The 19,491-nt window shown below is 39.2% G+C and overlaps 1 protein-coding gene across 2 annotated transcripts; it reads left to right on the top strand.

Moving 5' to 3' along the window:
- Nucleotides 1–2,377: 2,377 nt before the first annotated feature.
- On the top strand, nt 2,378–19,457 carry LOC134797159 (uncharacterized). 2 transcript variants are annotated; one of them, XM_063769413.1, is made up of 14 exons: nt 2,408–2,801; nt 4,582–4,766; nt 6,217–6,290; nt 7,946–8,051; nt 8,389–8,558; nt 9,609–10,087; nt 10,529–11,055; nt 11,386–11,514; nt 13,757–13,918; nt 14,681–14,846; nt 16,183–16,284; nt 17,606–17,784; nt 18,496–18,659; nt 19,299–19,457. In XM_063769413.1, the coding sequence occupies exons 1-13, from the start codon at nt 2,687–2,689 to the stop codon at nt 18,649–18,651; spliced, it is 2,550 nt and encodes an 849-aa protein (XP_063625483.1). In that variant the 5' UTR covers nt 2,408–2,686; the 3' UTR covers nt 18,652–18,659; nt 19,299–19,457. The 2 variants fall into 2 exon arrangements, with proteins under 2 accessions (XP_063625482.1, XP_063625483.1); XM_063769412.1 differs by lacking the exons at nt 2,408–2,801; nt 18,496–18,659; nt 19,299–19,457 and adding an exon at nt 2,378–2,401 and having other exon boundaries at nt 17,606–17,820.
- Nucleotides 19,458–19,491: the final 34 nt, after the last annotated feature.

Genomic DNA, 19,491 nt, shown 5'->3' with positions numbered 1-19,491 from the left:
ACTGGACATCCCAAAAAAAATCTGCACCAAGTATTAAAGCATAGCGATACGTGGCGATACTTTCCTGGTAACGTAAGTCAATAATATGTTATTTTTAAGCAAAAAAAACATAATTGGGAATCAGTGTGAACATAATATTTTTTGTAAAAGTCCTACAGAACGCAGAACTTGCGAGGAAGCATCCGATAGACTGACGTATTTAACTATTTACCATATTTCAATATTTTTTTATATGACAGTATTATTCAGCGTTAAAACATGTAATAGGTTACTAAAGCGGGCATTACATTATACAATTTACAGAGCGCTAGCTGAGTTAGCGCACTAATTTAGTATAGTGTAAAGACAGTTAGCCAGTTAGTGACCCAATCTAGTGCGATCGCATGTGCTCTGCCGCACTAACGCTACCTAGCGCACTAGAACGCATAGTGTAAATGGTTTTAGCGCGCTAAGCGCTTACTGTGCAAGGGGTCAGTCGTAGGCACGCCACCGACGCACTCGAACGTATGGATGTTTTATTGTTTTAGTTATTGCATTTCAATTTCAGTTCAACCTTAAATAATTTCTGGCATCTGTAGACTCTATTTCGTTCAAAATGTTTAAGCTGGACATTTTTTTCTCAACAACAGATATTGTTTGACCCAGCATTTCCTGCGTCTCTTTTTACTCGTGAAAATTGAACTAGACAACAGTGTTAAAACAATACCAACTTTTTGATGGTGCCATGATATACTAGCTCGGAAGATGCGGTTCGATTCGAATGACGATCATTGCTGAAATGAAAATAAGACACTAGCGTGCTAGGTAGTGTAGTGTAATGAACAAGCTCTTTTTTATCTCACCTAGCAACACTTAATTAGCGCTCTGCAAATTGTATAATGTAATGCCCGCTTAACTATTTCTTACGTGGCAGTATGGTTTACATAAAAATGTGTTGTATAAGTTGTATTTATGGGTAAAATACACTTTCAAAGTGTAATGTCCAGTATTTTACCCGTTGTCGATTTCACGGCACCATTGCCAAGTCCAGTATATTGGACGTTGCCAAGTATGCGAAGAGTAAAATTATTAAATTTTCTGCTAGTTTTTGTGGTAAATAAGTGAAACAGAGGGATGTTAGGTATTTCAAAACGTTTTAATAAGTCATTACTTGCCGTATTACAACTTAAAGACCCAAATCAAAAAAAAAATTTTTTAAAGAATTGTCCCGACGTTACTGCATCCTACGATAGCCCGCTAAGTTTTATTTATGAAGTTATTGTATAAAAACAACAAAAATAAAAATTGGTTTTACTTAAATTCATTACATAATTTGACATTAGCAGTAAGTATATTTCTAATTAAAAAATGCTGTTATTCTATATTTATTAAAAAAAACATGATTTTGACTAATAACGGCAACGTCCAAAATACTGGACGTCTTTTCATAACGCGGCTAGTTCATTAATTTACACCGATCCGGGCAACGTCCAACATACTTGACATATGTTTTATTCGAAACTATTATAAATATATTTTTTTCATTGATTTTTCTACAATGAACAACCACATAATAACACCAAAAAAACGACATATAGATGGTCAAGCAAATCTTGTCAGTAGAAAAAGGCGCGAAATTCAAATTTTCTATGAGACGATATCCCTTCGCGCGTACATTTTTCAAATTTGTCGCCTTTTTCTACTGACAAGATCTGCTTGACCAACTTTTAACACAGTTTTTTTTTTTATTTATTTTTTTCCTTTTTTAAGGGTTAAGTCAATTATTATTTAGGAGATGGGGTGCCACCTGTGAGCACCTGTGGGAAAAGAGTATTGACCCACGTTCTGGGTCATTTTCTGGTACAGAGGCTGTCCATTGCAATTCAACTCGGCAACGCAGTAAGTGGGATGGGCGCCTTTGCGTCTGGCACGCGTCAGGAGTTCTGCGGAGTGGCCTGTTCCAGTAGTTTTATATTGTTACTACGTTTCATTCTAGATTTATTAAGGTTTCTTAAATAAGCCTTTGTTTTATTGTTTGTTAAGAATTTAAATTGTTCCCTATTTTACAAAATGTATTTTTTTTATTACTATAGTGAAACACACCCAACTTGTCAGTAGAAAAAGGCACGAAAGTCGATTATTCTATGGGAAGTCAACTCTTCGCGCCGGTCCACAAAAATTTTGCTATTGGCAGAAAAATCGTTCAGTCGCTTGGCATCTTAGCAATGAATGGGTTAAAGATTACAAACTTCTAAAAGCCGTAACACACTACCGCCGCACCCATAAGTGAGAGCGAGAAAGAGATCTCAGGTAAAAAAATCTACTGTTACTGAACGAAATTGCTGATTTGCTACGTCGTTGCAAAATACGAAGCGAAAGCAATTTCAGTTTCAGAACGCGTGGCCATTTGACAGATAATGAGGTGTTTGAGAATATTTTTTGCCATTCTTTCCAACACGTTTAAAGAATGTTATCAAAATAGATAACGATGCTGTATTATCATTCGGCTAGCAGCTCGTGAAGTCGTGCTGGCGATAACAATTGCATTATAATAATAAGTTTTGGTTAGAAATGCGCGTTCCCTGACGGTAAGGCTCGCCGTTTTTGGAGTCGTGTGTTTCGTTTATTTCTGTAAAGGGCGCGCAAATATTATGTATGTTATATAACGAATGTTGTTAGTTTATCGCGAGTGAATTAATACTGTAAGATGAAGGTGGTGGCGTTGGTGAGCGGTGGGAAGGACAGCTGTTACAATATGATGCAGTGTGTAGGCGCCGGGCATGAGCTCGTGGCCCTGGCGAACCTCCAGCCACAACACAAAGGTTAACACGTTGAATTATTACGCATCCCATTTCCTACATCCATAATTTGTTTGTTATATAGTAACTCGTATTAATATTTATAAAATCGTATCTGTATTTTTAGAAAAGAATGATATAAAAATATAATATCACCTTATAATTATATATATTATTGTAAATCCAATCCTTCCCTTTCCAAATTTTCGTCCCGTATTTTCTAATTCCTTGTTTTCCTAACTTTTTAATACCTTCACAACTTGACATTGGAGAACCTTCCAAAAGCCATAATAAATAAAAAAGTTAACACGCACACTACTCTATATAGACGCATGTGTTGTATGTCACATTCCCTAGCCTAGGAGCTTGTTGATTGTGGCAACGTCATATTAACTCTTTACTGATAAGAAAATTGATGCGTTAATTGCTAATTAATTATTGTCACGATGTTATGTACTCTGAAATACACAAGACATTTGTTACTTAACCCTTGGGACGCCTAGTGCCATATCCGTACCAGTCCTGTCAACTGCCGGAGGGTCTTCAATTTTTGTACCCGTCAACTGCCTAGTCCCAGATCTGTACAAAGTGTCTCAACTGCCTTGTGCCTTATCAGTCACCAAATTTATTGTATTATATTTTTACAATTTTGAGATCTAAACACTTACAAATAGAGTTTTATATCATTTGCACAATAGCACTTTTTTTTTACCGCGGCAGTTGACGGGTGCACGTACGCGAGCCTATCCGGCATTTGAGGGGGATGGGACGGATCCGGCACTAGGCATCTGATGGGTACAAGTACGTTTGTCGGTTCGGCGTTCCAGGGGTTAATGAATAGAATAAATCAGGGCTCGTAACCCATATTTTTTTAAATCCCAAAATAGCCCATTATTTTTAATAATTTTATGTTCTTTCGGTAGGACTGAATCATGTATTTAGGTAACGATTTCGTATTATTAGATTGAACCATCAAAAATGAAATAATAAACCAAAGAACGAAAAAGAACGTAATAATCTAATAATACCGGTATTTTTTCTATGAAGAAAAAAACGGTACCGGGCCTTGGAATAAATATTGAAATCAAAAAATATAGTTTTGAATTATCATCATATCAGAATAAAATAAATTAATGCAATAAATTATAATTTCACTATTCATTGGAATGTTTAAAAAAAATCTGAATTGAATACAACCAAAACAGATTTTCTTTATCTTGTAAAGCCTTTTATTCTGAATGAACTAAGTTATTCCAATATAATAAAAAACAATGTACACAAAAAATATATATATTGAAAGCACAGGTAAAGAGCATAATTAAATTAAAAATTAAAAAAAAATTAAAAATATTTTATTTCGGACAAGATATCCATATTCTATACAACATAAATAAATTAAGATAAGAGAATAATGGTAAGAATTATTTCTGCTCAGATCCTGGAGTTATTATGCAATTTATTTTGCAAATTTCTGATACTTATTAATACCTAAGCATTTTGCATGAAAATGTGAGGACACTTATATTCTTGTTCCAAAGTCATAAATACTTTTTGTCAGTAAAATTATCTGTAATACCTATTTTAATTAGTTTTATCCTAATCTAATATCTGACACAAAAGTAATAGGTACATTAAATAAAACCTAACAGATTCACCCATTTTCATTGCCGCTGACTTGCCGAGTGTAGATAATTGATACTACGAACTAGATTTGAACACTAATTTGATAAAATAAAGGTACCATTAATAATTTCTATCAAGTCATTCTAAAACATACAAGTTATTAATATTATCATATTTTCAGACGAGCTGGATAGTTACATGTACCAAACGGTGGGCCATCAGGGTATTGACCTCTATGCGGAGGCCATGGGACTGCCGCTGTACAGGGAGGTGATATCCGGCACTGCGGTAAGCCAGGGCAAGATCTACAAGCCCACAGATGATGATGAGGTGGAGGATATGTACAGGCTGCTTGCTAGGATCAAGGTGAGAGTTCTTTTTGAAGTAGGTCCATAGACAAATCCTTTAAAAAAACTTTACTAAGGGATTATATCCTAGATACTGAAAAGATAGATTGGCCAATCTACAACTCAATCTGAATTTATGAATGAAAACCCTAAAAAAGGTACTGTGCAGACCATTTTGAGCATTTGCTGCACTGTCTTTGTAAGAATAAGATTGCCTTTATAAGGCAGACGGAATATATTTCCCACCTGATTTTGAACTTTATTTCAAAGGGATAGGGTTAACAATTTCGGTGCCGGGCGCATTTGCATCATTGTAATTTATTGTTCTACTTTTTTTCATGCCAATGACCAGAAAACTGTTTGCTATCTCAACTAATCAATGTATGTCTTGTTATCTTGCCAAGAGTTAAATATTTGCTCTGTACATACGCTGGTATGTACTCCATGTGGTGAAAGAGAAAACTGTTATGTGAACTATAATTACATGTTAAAATTGTTTATAAAGTAATAATAAAGCAAAAGTGAAAAAAATAACCTTTTCTACCCTAAAATTTCTACTTCTAATTCATCCCAAATTGCTTGTTGCATACCAATTTTTAATGTTTGTCAATAGGGGGTATTACTACAATGTTCTACCGCCAGAGTGCAGCACTAAGCTAGCTAGTAAACCATAGAGTAACTTATACATACTGTGCCTTAAACTGTTTTATGACAAGTTTTCACAGACAATAAAATATGACATTGATGCATCAAGGCGGTTTGTTAACAAGGGCCTACCGAGAAACGCGAAAATCCAAATTTAGTTATCTGCCTCTTTATCGCTCGAATATGTAAGAGTGATAGAGAGGTTAGATAACGAAATTTTGATTTTCTTGTTTCGCGGTAGACACCCAGATTGTGATGGATTGTGGTAGTAGCGCCCCCTACGCAGAGTTTCGCGTAATATTCCCTATTGATCTCTGGGACAGACAGACATCATAATTATCATTACATTAACAAGTACTGGCACACTCCTCATTTTAGGCAAGCCACAAAGTTTAAAAAACTAAAATTAGATTAATCTATAACTACAACGTGTATATATCAATTACATCATGTATACCTTATGTGTGTTTATTTTTGAAACATTAAACAAATATTTACCATTACAGTAAAGGTGTTAATTTAGAATGCTTTTGCTAGTAGGCCCTGCCACAATAAGTAGCAAAATGTATTTTCAATATGACAAATACTATCAGCAACGCAACTGATCATGTACCTCGGAACCCGACCTTATCTCGTACCAGTAAGGTTCAATTGTGTCAGTGACGGTACACAAGTGTATCACATAGAACCACTTGAAACTATATTGAATATGTTGTTTACAAAACTGTAACTTATCTCACATAATAAATCAGCGCTTATGATAACTATCTTATTTGCCCCTGTTTATTATATGACGTCATTTGTAATCGTGTAATCAATTTCAGAGTGAGATGGCTATAGAAGCAGTTGCAGTTGGGGCCATTTTGTCTGATTACCAAAGAATTAGAGTAGAAAATGTGTAAGTTTATTTGTATTAAAATAAAATACTGTGTAAAAGTTACTCCTATTTATATGTTATGTGATTATTAAATTACTTGAGCGTTTCTTTTATTTTTTGCAGTTTTTATTTATTGTGACCTTTTATGCCACTTTTGTGTTATTTCTACTCAGAATCACGAGCTCTTTCGATCCTAATGGGATAAAAAAAAATGTCCCAGAGTTTTTTTCCTATTGTGTTACCATTTCCCCATACACTTTGTATGGCGATAACAAAAAGGAAAGTTTGAAAAATGTACGGGAATTTTAGGACACTTTTTTTCTCCTATAAGGGTTTATCATTCATCGCGATCCTGACTAGAATTAACACAAAAGTGGCAAAAAAGGTCACAATATATAAAATGGCGAAAAATAAAAGAAACGCTCACTTACTTACCTATGTTTATGTAGTCTTACTAGTTAAATATGTAGTTGTTTTAAAGTTACCAGACCCAGAACCCAGAAGTGACCAGCAGACTCTAAATGATTCCTTTCCCTGAGTGTTTAAATTTTTTTATGTAGTCAAGGCCATTCATCTACAGTTTAATGTATTCCATTGTGACATACATTGAACACGATGCTTCTTAAGGCCCCTGTACATAATGGGCCAGCGTGGGCCAGTCTGGGGGACGCATTTATGCGTTAGAGGTTAGAGGGAGCAAGTGATATTGCTATCTCATTCTACCGCATGGCTGCGTTCCTTGGACTGGCCGGCGCTGACCCATTGTGTACATAGGGGCCTTTACATAGTAGATAAATAGACTAGGGTAATTCGCCAGTAACTGGCCACTGTTAGTAATTGGCCACCCTAAACTAAAAATGAAACTTTATTCTAAAATGAATTCTGTTTATAAAAAGATAAAAGATAAAAAATAGTTTATTCAAGTAGGCATATTACAATGCGCTTATGAACGTCAAATAAACCTTTACCGGCTCCAACCGTACACCTCTGCCCCGAGAAGATTTAAATCCCCCCTCAATTGGAGGAGGGTATCCCAATATGGGACCGGCAACAAACTCGGCGGGACACATCTTTTCAAAACATTATAGGTGAATAGAATTAATTTTTAGTTTAGGGCGGCCAGTTACTAAAAGTGGCCAGGTACTGGCGAATTACCCCATGTGTTATTTTTGGCTTATTATTAACCGGGCTTAATTCAATATTTTAAAAGCACTTATTTTTTTTATTAATTAGCCGTTACCTTTTTAAAATGTGCTTCATAAATGGTCTCCAATATAATAATTCAGTTGCCAAATAAATATTTGGTACCTGCCTAAAAATAAACAAAAGCTGTAACGGCATTAAAATGTTATCTCATATTGATATATTTGAAGGCTCTGTTATTGTTGCCAATCTATTAATTTTAGTACCCATTTCTATTTTTTTAAACTACTCAAATTCGATTAATTAGTTGACCGGTTAAATACGTGCCGTTCTTTTTTGCAATTGGTACAGCCACAATTAGATATATTGTAGCAGCAAAGGTAGGTACTCACAAATATCTGAACATCTATCTATTGTCAAGGTAGTAAAGTATATGCATTTGTTTTTTTAACTATTAATTGATTGTATTATTTTGAATTAATCTTACATGTCTAGGAATTAAGATATAAAATTAAATTTTAGTTGTTTTTCAGGTGCCGAAGGTTAGGTCTAGTCTCTCTCGCCTATTTATGGCGAAGGAACCAAAAGGAACTTTTACAGGAAATGATAACTAGCAATGTCGAAGCAATTATAATAAAGGTTTGTTTACTCATAATCAATATATACACTACAATATTTTTATGCCCAAACGGCATTGAATAACGTAAAAAACTGTTGCTTTCCTTAACTATTCGCTCGTACGGGGCTGGGTATGTGGTGCAGTGGTGCCCGCCCCGCTGCAGTGTGATTGGCGTTATTCATAAACGCGTTACTGGCCCGTAAAGTTTTATGAATAAGGGGGTTAGTCTTTAGCCGCGCGGTAAGAGAGCATTATCCCACGGAAAGAACTTGATCAGAAAAATCTGTTTTACGCGGTCCAATATTCTGTTAAAACTTACCAAAATGATTTTTAGTCAATGTCATCTTATATCCATAGGTGGCCTGCCTAGGGTTGGACCCGAACGTTCACCTAGGCATGTCGATCCGCGAAATCCAGCCTCACTTACTCCTGATGCAGGAGAAGTATGGCTTGAACGTGTGCGGCGAGGGCGGGGAGTATGAGACCTTCACGCTTGACTGCCCGCTCTTTAAGAAGCGGCTCGTCATGTAAGTCATAGCTTTATTATAGTGTTGTTAGTGTCCGAGTAGGAAGAGCTATTAGGTAACATTTGGACAGGGCTGGCCCCGAACGTACACCTAGGCATGTCGATCCACGACATCCAGCCGCACTTGCTCCTGATGCAGGAGAAGTACGGCTTGAACGTGTGCGGCGAGGGCGGCGAGTATGAGACCTTCACGCTTGACTGCCCGCTCTTTAAGAAGCGGCTCGTCATGTAAGTCATAGCTTTATTATAGTGTTGTTAGTGTCCGAATGGTAGAAAGAGCTGTTAAGTAACATTTGGACATTTAAAAAAAAATCGCCACGCAAAAAGGCCACGCTAACTGCAGCGATTTTGATAACACAGAATTTGCAAGTCATAATTTCATAGAAGTTTGACGTTTAGAATAACACTGGGGTTAGGAAGCCGCACCGCACCCGTGTTATAAGTTTTTAAAGATGACCAATTTCTGATTAAATTGTAATTTAAAGATAATCTGCTCTTTCCTAGTTGATGAAGAGATGTGAGCAAATTCAACTGATGCACCAATGACTTTGTAAGAACATTAACCTTGCTGCAGCACCGCCCAATATCCAACTCCTACAGGGAATACAGGCATTGCCCAATTTAAGTTTCGTTTTTAGGGTTTAAAAACGGGGCCCTATTGTACTAAGACTCCGCTGTCCGTCTGTTTGTCACCAGGCTGTATCTCATGAGCCGTGATAGCTAGGCAGTTGGAATTTTCACAGATGATGTATTTCTGTTGCCGCTATAACAACAAATAATAAAAATAGAATAAATTAAATATTTAAGTGGGGCTCCCATACAACAAACGTGATGTTTTTTTTGCGTAATGGTACGGAACCCTTCGTGCGCGAGTCCGACTCGCACTTGGCCGTTTTTCTTACTCGTATTTTGGAACTCTCGGATTCAAGCTGACGCTAGCTTCTGTCATGCGATCTCCAGAGAGAACTCCATCAGGAACGCTATCTTCTTTTAGTTTTATAACCTAATTTATGTATGACTCACTTACCTATGTGTTTTTTTCTTTATACAGCGACGAAAAAGAACTAATAGTCTGTTCTGACGACTCCGTCGCTCCGGCCGGTTACCTCAACCTCAAAATGCACCTCGAACCAAAAGCCCAACCAACACCCATCGAACTACCTCCCACTGTGAAAAACGCCTTAGACTACGTAAACGACCTTAGCGACACCGTGTTCAGCGACCTAAGCGACATCGAGCTGAGCGAGACGGAGCTAGAATCTATTGAGAAGTTAGAAAAGGAGGAGAAGAAAAAGCACAAAGAACTGAACCCATTGCTCAACACTCAAGATAGCATAGATGCCGACCAGAATGATAGCGTAGAAAGTATAGGTTATAACTACGATATGCACGGACATAGAGATATCCACCCAGTCTTGGACCATAGTTCTATATATGGTAATAGCCACGGATGGTACTATATCGGGGGGATAGTCGGAGAAGGAGTGGACACGGCGCTGGCGACGAAGGATGCTGTGAAAAAACTCATTAGTAGGTAAACTTGTTCACGAGATGTATTATTTTGGTATTTAATATATGTCATATAGTTTCTTAACAAGAATTCGTGGTGTGAAACAGCATTTTTACTAATAAATTATCGCTAATATATCGCTAACCCCTCTAGAAATGTAAATCTCACTCACTGTATAGTGAAATTGTTTTGAGGCCATGCATTCTTGTTATAATGTTCATGTCTGTCTGTGTTTACCGTGTCATATTGTCCTTGAAAATGTAAAATTCAATGTTTTTTCACGATCTTTAATAATTACTTCTATTTAAATATTGAATAGTCGAGCCAAAGTTTTGTAGAATTTAAAATTTTCAGTGTATAATTTTGTTTGTAGCCATGCAAATTTCATCGTCGAAATTTACCCTTAAATTCTTTTCCAAATTCATCTTAATGTCCAAAGCTAATTCCAAAATTAATTCCAGACCTCCTAGACTCGCAAGACTTGCGTCTTGAAGACGTATGCTCCGTCAACATATATATGAGAGACATGGGCGACTATGCGGCCCTGAACGAAGTATATGTGGACGCGTTCAACTTCGTCAACCCGCCGACCAGGGTGTGTGTGCAGTGCCCTCTCCCTGATGACGTGGGGCTCATATTGGACGCTGTAAGTACTAAAATACAAGATATATGCTTCCTCAACATATATATGAGAGATATGGGCGACTATGCGGCCCTGAACGAAGTATATGTGGACGCGTTCAACTTCGTCAACCCGCCGACCAGGGTGTGTGTGCAGTGCCCTCTCCCTGATGACGTGGGGCTCATATTGGACGCTGTAAGTACTAAAATACAAGATATATGCTTCCTCAACATATATATGAGAGATATGGGCGACTATGCGGCCCTGAACGAAGTATATGTGGACGCGTTCAACTTCGTCAACCCGCCGACCAGGGTGTGTGTGCAGTGCCCTCTCCCTGATGACGTGGGGCTCATATTGGACGCTGTAAGTACTAAAATACAAGATATATGCTTCCTCAACATATATATGAGAGATATGGGCGACTATGCGGCCCTGAACGAAGTATATGTGGACGCGTTCAACTTCGTCAACCCGCCGACCAGGGTGTGTGCAGTGCCCTCTCCCTGATGACGTGGGGCTCATATTGGACGCTGTAAGTACTAAAATACAAGATATATGCTTCCTCAACACATATATGAGAGACATGGGCGACTATGCGGCCCTGAACGAAGTATAAGTACTTGTCACATTTTATTTATCCAAAGCTTTGTAACTTATATTTATGTAATTTATAACGTAATCGTGTAAATGCAGGTAGCGCATAAGTCGAGCAGCCAGAACTATGACCCCGACGGGAACTCGAAGGAACGAGTCACGATGCACGTGCAGGGAATCTCTCACTGGGCGCCGGCCAATATCGGACCCTACAGTCAAGCAGTTAAAGTAAGTTTTTCAATGATAAATCTTATTTATGGTGTTCTGCCTTTTCGCAAAACTATTGTTGGCGGAATTTCATTTGCCAACCAACATTTCGCCGACGTTTCACTTTGACAACTAACGATTAGCAAATTTTTGTATGGCAACGTTTCAATTGGTAGAATTATTGTAAAGCAGATTATTATAACGCCTCTAAACTTTTGGGAGACTTATCATTTGTCAAATCTTTCACTTGGTCGAACAACTCTTGGACGAAAAACGTTTCGTTGGAGCTACAGTTCGCTTTTCATACATTAGGCAAGTTACAAATAAGAAAAAGATACATACCAAACAATCAAAAATGGCCGAGTTGTTGGGCAGAGCCGACTTGGATGTGGTTAGGTTAGAAGACTAAGGCGGGAGCTTTGCTTTGCTTTTTTCAACAACCCAAAAAATATAATTACACAGCAACTTTCGGGTCAAATATCTCGGCCATTTTTGATTTTAGAGGAAAGTTTATTAAGAAAAAAGTGATTATTTCAACAAAATCATGTAAATTATTCTAAGGGCCACTTGCACCATCTCTCTAACCACGGGTTAAGCGGTTAAACCGTTAACCCAGTGTCATATTGTACTGGTAACTATGGTAACTCGAGGTTTAACCGGTTAATCCCGGGTTAATGGAATGGTGCAAGTGGCGCTAAGTGTTTTTAAAATAACATAGGGGATGTTTTTCTCATTTTCTCAAAAAAAAAAATTTAAGGTCCAGAAACGAAACTGGTACAGCACAGTCTGACCAAATGAAACAATTGGTAAACAATAAACAACTAAGTGTATATTATACCAACTAAAACATTCTACGACATGAAAGTTGGCATTTTGAAAATTGGCATTATAAAACACAGACCAAACGTTTAGTTGGTAAGTGTGCGGTTGGCAAATGAAAAAAAAAGATTTGAAAAGTTGGGAAATGAAAATTCGGCGAAATAAAAATCCGCCAAACGTGAGTTGGGAAGTGATAATCGGCCATACCATTTTCGGCGATAAATAAGAGAACCCTTAGATGGCTGAGCACTGGTCTAGCGATCCAGTGGTCGTGGACACACAATTCCTACACAAATTAACCAGAACGCACTGATCCCTACCATTTTTAGGGTTCCGTACCCAAAGGGTAAAACGGGACCCTATTACTAAGACTTCGCTGTCCGTCCGTCTGTCACCAGGCTGTATCTCACGAACCGTGATAGCTAGACAGTTGAAATTTTCACAGATGATGTATTTCTGTTGCCGCTATAACAACAAACACTAAAAACAGAATAAAATAAAGATTTAAATGGGGCTCCCATACAACAAACGTGATTTTTGACCAAAGTTAAGCAACGTCGGGAGTGGTCAGTACTTGGATGGGTGACCGTTTTTTTTTTGCTTTTTTTTTCGTTTTTTTTTTGCATTATGGTACGGAACCCTTCGTGCGCGAGTGCGACTCGCACTTGCCCGGTTTTTTTAATCAGTTTTCAGTATATATTGACAAAGAGACAATCCTAAGGCTATCTCCCTAGTCTAAATTCTAAAACGATTAATAAATAAGGGAACATCTCCAATCACTTTTGATTAAAAATAGTAGGGATCAGTGCGTTCTGGTTAATTTGTGTAGGAATTGTGTGTCCACGACCACTGGATCGCTAGACCAGTGTTCAGCCATCTAAGCTACTAAGACCTTAGAGTTCGACCAAGAAAAGCTTGCATTGATTTTGATAGCCCACGCACTCATAATATCATAGAAGTTTGACGTTTAAAATAACATTTGCACTGCGTGGGCTATCAAAATCACTGCAGACTTTTCTTGTCTAACTCTATCTAATATTGCTAATATTTCCACCATATATGAGTCTTAGGGAGGCCCTAGCGACATTTAACGAAAGAGTGTTACACTTTTTAAACGGCTACCGGAGTTACAAGTCATATTGGAAATTCACCAGTAACGATGCGCTACCCCATACTAAATTAAATAAAATTAATTTGGGCAGGGTCTAAAAAATCGCCCATCTACGATTTGTCACAGCACCGTCTATGAGTCAGCCAGAACACATTAATTCCTACTCCCAAACAACAATGGTGGATAAGTAAGTCATTGCTTTATTTTATCTGTGTACTTTCAAAGAAGTTCATGTGTCGTGAAAACTGATCTCGTATTGGATCACCACACACGCAATTTTTCCGGGTGGATTCGCTTCCGATTGTCAGTTTTAATACTGAAATTTGAATTCAGGTGGGCGAAGTAATCGGCACGTGCGGTCAAATAGCCCTCGTGCCGGGCTCCATGCAGCTGCTGGAGGGCGGCGCGCGGCGCCAGTGCGCGCTGGCGCTGCGCCACCTCACGCGCGTCGTGCGCGCCGTGTGCCCGCGCGCGCACATCCGCAGCGTGGCGCAGGTACGCGAGGGCCAGGGGCCGCTCCCGGAGGGCCAGGGGCCGCTCCCGGAGGGCCTAGAGACTCTACTTAGGCCCAGTTGCACCAACCACATTTAACAGACTGATTAACATCAAACAGCAGTGAAGTATGAAATTTCCCATACAAAAAAAAATTAGCAAACGCTTTAATGGTGACAGACAGTTTGGTGCAACCGACCCTTATTCGACTCAGGATCCGTCTAATGAGGCTGCTTTGAAAATTAAACTTCTCTGTTCCCGATTTTGAAGTTTCTCACGCTTTTCTCAAAATGAATGCAATTTAAATTGACTATAATATTCATAAATCCAATTCTCAAGTCTATTTGATTATTATAGTCATTCGAATTGTTATAATTCGATTTTGATTTAATATTGACCTGGCATCTCACTCGCGCACTTCGCGTTTGCACATTCAAAGATGTGTATAGTACAAGTGCCATAGCACGTTAAAGAATACATCCAAAATCATACTTATAATACGGTAATTCATCTCATCTATCACTGGCCATGGCCACTCTTTAGTAACTGGCCACCCTAAACTAAAAATGTATTCTATTCACCTATACTCAGAATTCATTTAAGTCTAAGGTTTCAATAACTGACCGCCTTTCAATAACTAGCCACCTTATACTGAAATGAATTTTGTTTATAGGTGAATAGAATTCATTTTTTTCAGTTATATGCCGGTGGCTAGTAATTGACTATTTACCCTAGTACATTTTATGAAGTTTGTTTTGACTGTAGAGTGTTTGCTACATGACGCACGGCGGCATCGCGAGCGAGGCGCGGCGACAGCTGGAGCGGCGCACGGCCGGCGCCATCGTGCAGTACGCCGTCGTGGGCGCGCTGCCCAGGGGCGCCGCCGTCGAGTGGCACGCCTGGGCGCACACCGACAACAACCGCTTCGAGTGTGAGTCTATAACACTCTATAATATGCTCATTCCTGCAGAATAGAGCCCCATTTAGACGGTGCGAGAACTCGCATGCGAGTTTCATTACATTGCGTTATTTGATCGGTAGGCTGAATTGATGTAACCGCAATGGTCCGCAATGTAACTAAAAGCGCATGCGATTGATGCGATTTCAGTTACATTGCGGACTGTTGGTTACGTCATTTCAACCGACCGATCAAAAACCGCAATGTTATGTAACTCGCATGCGAGTTCTCGCATCATCTAAATCAGCTCTAAATGCGGCGGCATCACGACAGTTGGAGACTAGCTGCAGATGACAACTGTGAGTTATTTTATTAATGATGCACGGTAGCGTCGCGAGTAGAGCTGGGTCGTTTCGAGTTTTCCGTGAAACGAAACGTAACCGTTTTTTTAAATCACGTAACTGTTTTCAAAAACAGTTTCTAAAATAACTGGATTCCCTGTGTGTGTCGAACGAAACGAAACGAAATCGCATTGAAGTAATAAAACGTTCAATACGCGATTCACATTTCAAAAAAATCTAATTTGCATCGTCTCACAAATGTCTAATATAACTTGACCCCTAACTTCAGTACTTTATAAAGATAAATCGATAGGTCACACATAAAATGGCCCCTCAATTTGTGATGCAAGCGAGTGTTCGTTAAGCGTCGTGAATCATTTGTAACGTTATTCAATTGACGCTACTTTCGCTACTTGCTTTAATTTTACGCATTAAAAGATTCTTTAATTTAAACCCTAATGCTTAGAAAATAGAGCACTTATTTGTTTAACGAACATTGAAGTTTTTGAATATAATGCCCTGGTAAAAAGCGCGCCTAGCGTCTACCTGAACAAAGCTCAATCCGTTTCGTTTTTATCTCTATCTCGCTCTTTCGTTAGCCGATAACCTATATCTGTCCTTGCTCATCGGAAAACGAATAAAACAGTTTTGGAGCTGCGTTTTGCTTTGCGATAGTTGCGTCCGTTATGCGCGACTATGTTATCGTATGTCGCCGCCTCTTTGTCATCGTTTTTATAAAAACAGTTTGTCGTTCCTACCACAAACTGTTATTTCGTTACAGCACAAGAAAGTGTTTTTAAAAACACTTACGAAAAAAAAAAACGCTCAGCTCTAGTCGCGAGTGAAACCAAGCGACGATTACAAAGAAGCAAAGGCTAGATCATGCGGTGCGCAGCCAACGCCTTTCATATGTATGGAACTATGTAATCTCACATCACATATCGATTCGAATGTTTAATGAGCCCCCATTCAGGGATCCATTACGATTATACTATTTGATCGAACCCTTATATTTGTATTGTTTTCAGATGAAGAAACGGGTTGCAACGTAGGCGACTACAAAGTGGCGATAACGAGGCGGTGGAACTATGAGAACACCGTCGCGGCTTTCGTGTGCTACGTCGCAACAGGTAAATGTATTTTAGACAATGTGTTTTAAATTTCTGCTTGACTACTTCAATTTAGGAAATGTTTGTGAATTACATTTTAGATTCAAAATTACAAAGTCTTTTTTGTAATGACACCTGGCTTTCATTGGGGAGTCCAACAGTGCTACTACTGGGGCCTATTTCTCGTACGTTATTAGACTGATAATATTGGTCCATGAGCTAATACTTTTTACAAGTTTACAAGTTTGCGTTTCTCGAAGCTACACTTGTAAATTATTAGATACTAGTCACCAACTAATAAATATTAGCTAATAATAACAAGAGTAAATACTGTTTGGTTTCACAAAAGAGTACGCTAATAATTACACTTGTAAATTACATGCGTAAAGCTATTAAGCTCAAAAGGCTTGTAAAAACTATTAGCTATATTTATTAGTAACCAATTTGTGAAAATGTGGTCAGATTCAGACAGTTCAGACGACGAAATAATAGTTATTCGTCGCCGAAGAGTTTTCCTTCCGAGGAATAACTACGAAATACTTCAAGGGGCCTTTGCATTTAATGAGTTCCGGCTCAGAAATTCCGGCTCAATGAAAGAAATCAAGCTTTGTCGTCGAAGTTAATGATTCTTGTTACTTTACATTGGATGGGCACTGAAGCCCAATACCACGCAGTGGCCGATATGCACGGTATTTCGAAAAGTAGTGTATGTCGTGCTGTAAATTCAGTGGTGAATTCTATTGTGCAGGAAATGTTTCCAGATTTGGTTAAATGGCCAGAAAATATGGATCATTTCTTAATACCGTCAATTTTAGGTCCATTTTTATTATAATGTTATGTTTCTCTGAGTTACCCCGCTATTAGCGCAAAAGTGCACGTCAAACAACAGCAACAATACGCGGGAAGTTTTTTTTTAATTGGCCAAATGGCAAGGGTGGTGGTGCATTAAGCCAAACTACACCAATAATATTATTAGTCCGCTACTATTAGTGACTAGTCTAGTAAAATTATTTGAGAAACATAAAATATGAATACTTGTAATTTTTACACTAGTAACTAATAACTAATAAACTCATAAACTAATAGTTACGAGAAATAGGCCCCTGATCAGACATCAAAACTGTGACTGCCTGATTGATTCTGGAATCTAAACTTAAAAACCGATAGGACGAAAAATTGTCCATGACAAAAGGGCCGTATATCACCAACAGTGCTAACGAAAAGACGTATTGGCATTTGCAGTTTTAAAAGGTCCCTCGATGACAAAAAAACTACTAGACTCCAGAATAAACAAATTGAGCAACAAAATAAGCAATAGTTTTAACTCCTAATATTGTTACAGGTTCATCCCCCTCCACATGCCAGCTATCGTTCCCTAGCGAGGAAGCGTGCGTATCGCACCGAGCGCGCGCGGCGCAGATGACGACGGCCGAGATAGAAGCTGTTCTGGAGTACGCACTGGGCAAGCTACTCCACGGTCGGCCCGAACCCACCGCCGTCAAGATGAGGATATTCTACCAGGTAACGGTCGTTTCCTCGTAAGTTCATCAACATCATCCATATACCACCTATCGTTCAGAGAATGCGAGCGTGTCCCAGATGACGACGGCCGAGATAGAAGCTGTTCTGGAGTACGCACTGGGCAAGCTACTCCACGGTCGGCCCGAGCCCACCGCCGTCAAGATGAGGATATTCTACCAGGTAACAGTTGTTTCCTTGAGGGTTCATCATCCACATGCCAGCTATCGTTCAGAGAAAGCGAGCGTGTTGCAGATGACGATGGCCGGGATATAATCTGTTCTGGAATACGCACTGGGCAAGCTACTCCACGGTGGGCCCGAGCCCACCGCCGTTAAGGTGAGGATATTCTACTAGGTAATAGATGTCGCTCAGGTGGGCAGCGTTCGGAAAGCTACGTAATATGCTCTCGTCTAAAATGCCGCAGTGTCTAGGTTTTCAACGAGTGGGTGCTGCCAGTGACGACTTATGGCTCAGAAACGTGGTTGCTCACAATGGGTCTCATAAAAAAGCTCCGTCACTCAAAGGGCAATGGAGCGAGCTATGCGTGGCGTTTATCCGCAAGATCGAATTAAGCCCCTTCCACACTCGTGCGCGCCCCTGGCTTTAGAGACGAGGAGTTGTCGACATAGCCCTGTATGCATTTTTTGTGTATGACCTTGTTTCAATATTACCTAGTCTGTTTTTTTATTTTGTTTACTCGTATTGTTCCAGGTGTGGAGCGCGCCGCCGCCGTCCCGCATCCTGGAAGCGGTGTCCGGCGTGAAGGCGCGCGGCGCCGCGCTGGCGGCCGCCACCGCCGTGCCCGTGCTGGCGCTGCACAACGCCTTCACCTTCCTCTCCATTAGCGGGCTGCGCTTCGACGAGTGATCAGACAGGTAGTTTGACCTACGGGTCTATAGTCTGGCAGACCAATTTTGTCAGTAGAAAAAGGCGGCAAATTTGAAACATAACTTGTGAATTTCGCGCCTTTTTCTACTGACAAATTGTTGGTTTGCCAGATTATATCGATCACAGTCGCGCTTACCAGAATTTGACCATTGAGTCGTCATAGGTAACTTATTATGACTCATAAGTTATTTTTATATGGCATATATGACACCAATTTTGCCTCTATGGAAATTTACCACAATTTTGTGGCATCAATTATATTTTCATGGCATGTGCGTTCATGATATCTACGCATGCACACGGATGTCACTTTAACGTTACTTTTCGAGCATCACAGCGATTTCGATTTTCACTACTTGGTGTGGTGTAAGGCCTGAGTAGACGCTCGAAGCGGAGCGTTCGGCGGGGCGTGCAGCGTCCCAAGTGATTTGAGCAGCGTGCACTAAGGCCGCTCTTATACGTTTGCATTTGTTTAACATGCACGCCGCACGACCCGCCCCACTGCACGTCCAACTCGAGCGTCCACTCAGGGCAATTAAAATGGCGTGTGATCGCTATTATTAGTCTTATTTTATTTTTCCTTTGTTTACGAAATGTTTCTTACGAAAAATACTTTTTGTCCACAGAGTGTGCGGTTTTCTTCTCCAGAGAGAATGCAGATATGCTTTATTGCCAGTTTATAAAATATATTTGCTGAATATTTTCAGTGTTTATATGAATTTTGTTAATTATGCTACCGAGTTTACGATAACATAAGTCAAATTATATAAATTATTTTTATTGCATTTCTTGTCTTCTTATTTCTCTGTTTTAAGTTAT

Source organism: Cydia splendana, chromosome 14 (genome assembly GCF_910591565.1).
Source record: "Cydia splendana chromosome 14, ilCydSple1.2, whole genome shotgun sequence".
Classification (NCBI taxonomy): domain Eukaryota; kingdom Metazoa; phylum Arthropoda; class Insecta; order Lepidoptera; family Tortricidae; genus Cydia; species Cydia splendana.
Note: the sequence above shows the minus strand (reverse complement) of the source record. Positions and strands in the feature narration are given on the sequence as shown.

Coding starts and splice junctions, on each gene's coding strand:
- LOC134797159 (XM_063769413.1), top strand. CDS start 2,687: ATGAAGGTGGTGGCGTTGGTGAGCGGTGGGAAGGACAGCTGTTACAAT. Junction 4,767..6,216: donor GGCTGCTTGCTAGGATCAAG/GTGAGAGTTCTT, acceptor AATCAATTTCAG/AGTGAGATGGCTATAGAAGC. Junction 10,088..10,528: donor TGCTGTGAAAAAACTCATTA/GTAGGTAAACTT, acceptor AATTAATTCCAG/ACCTCCTAGACTCGCAAGAC.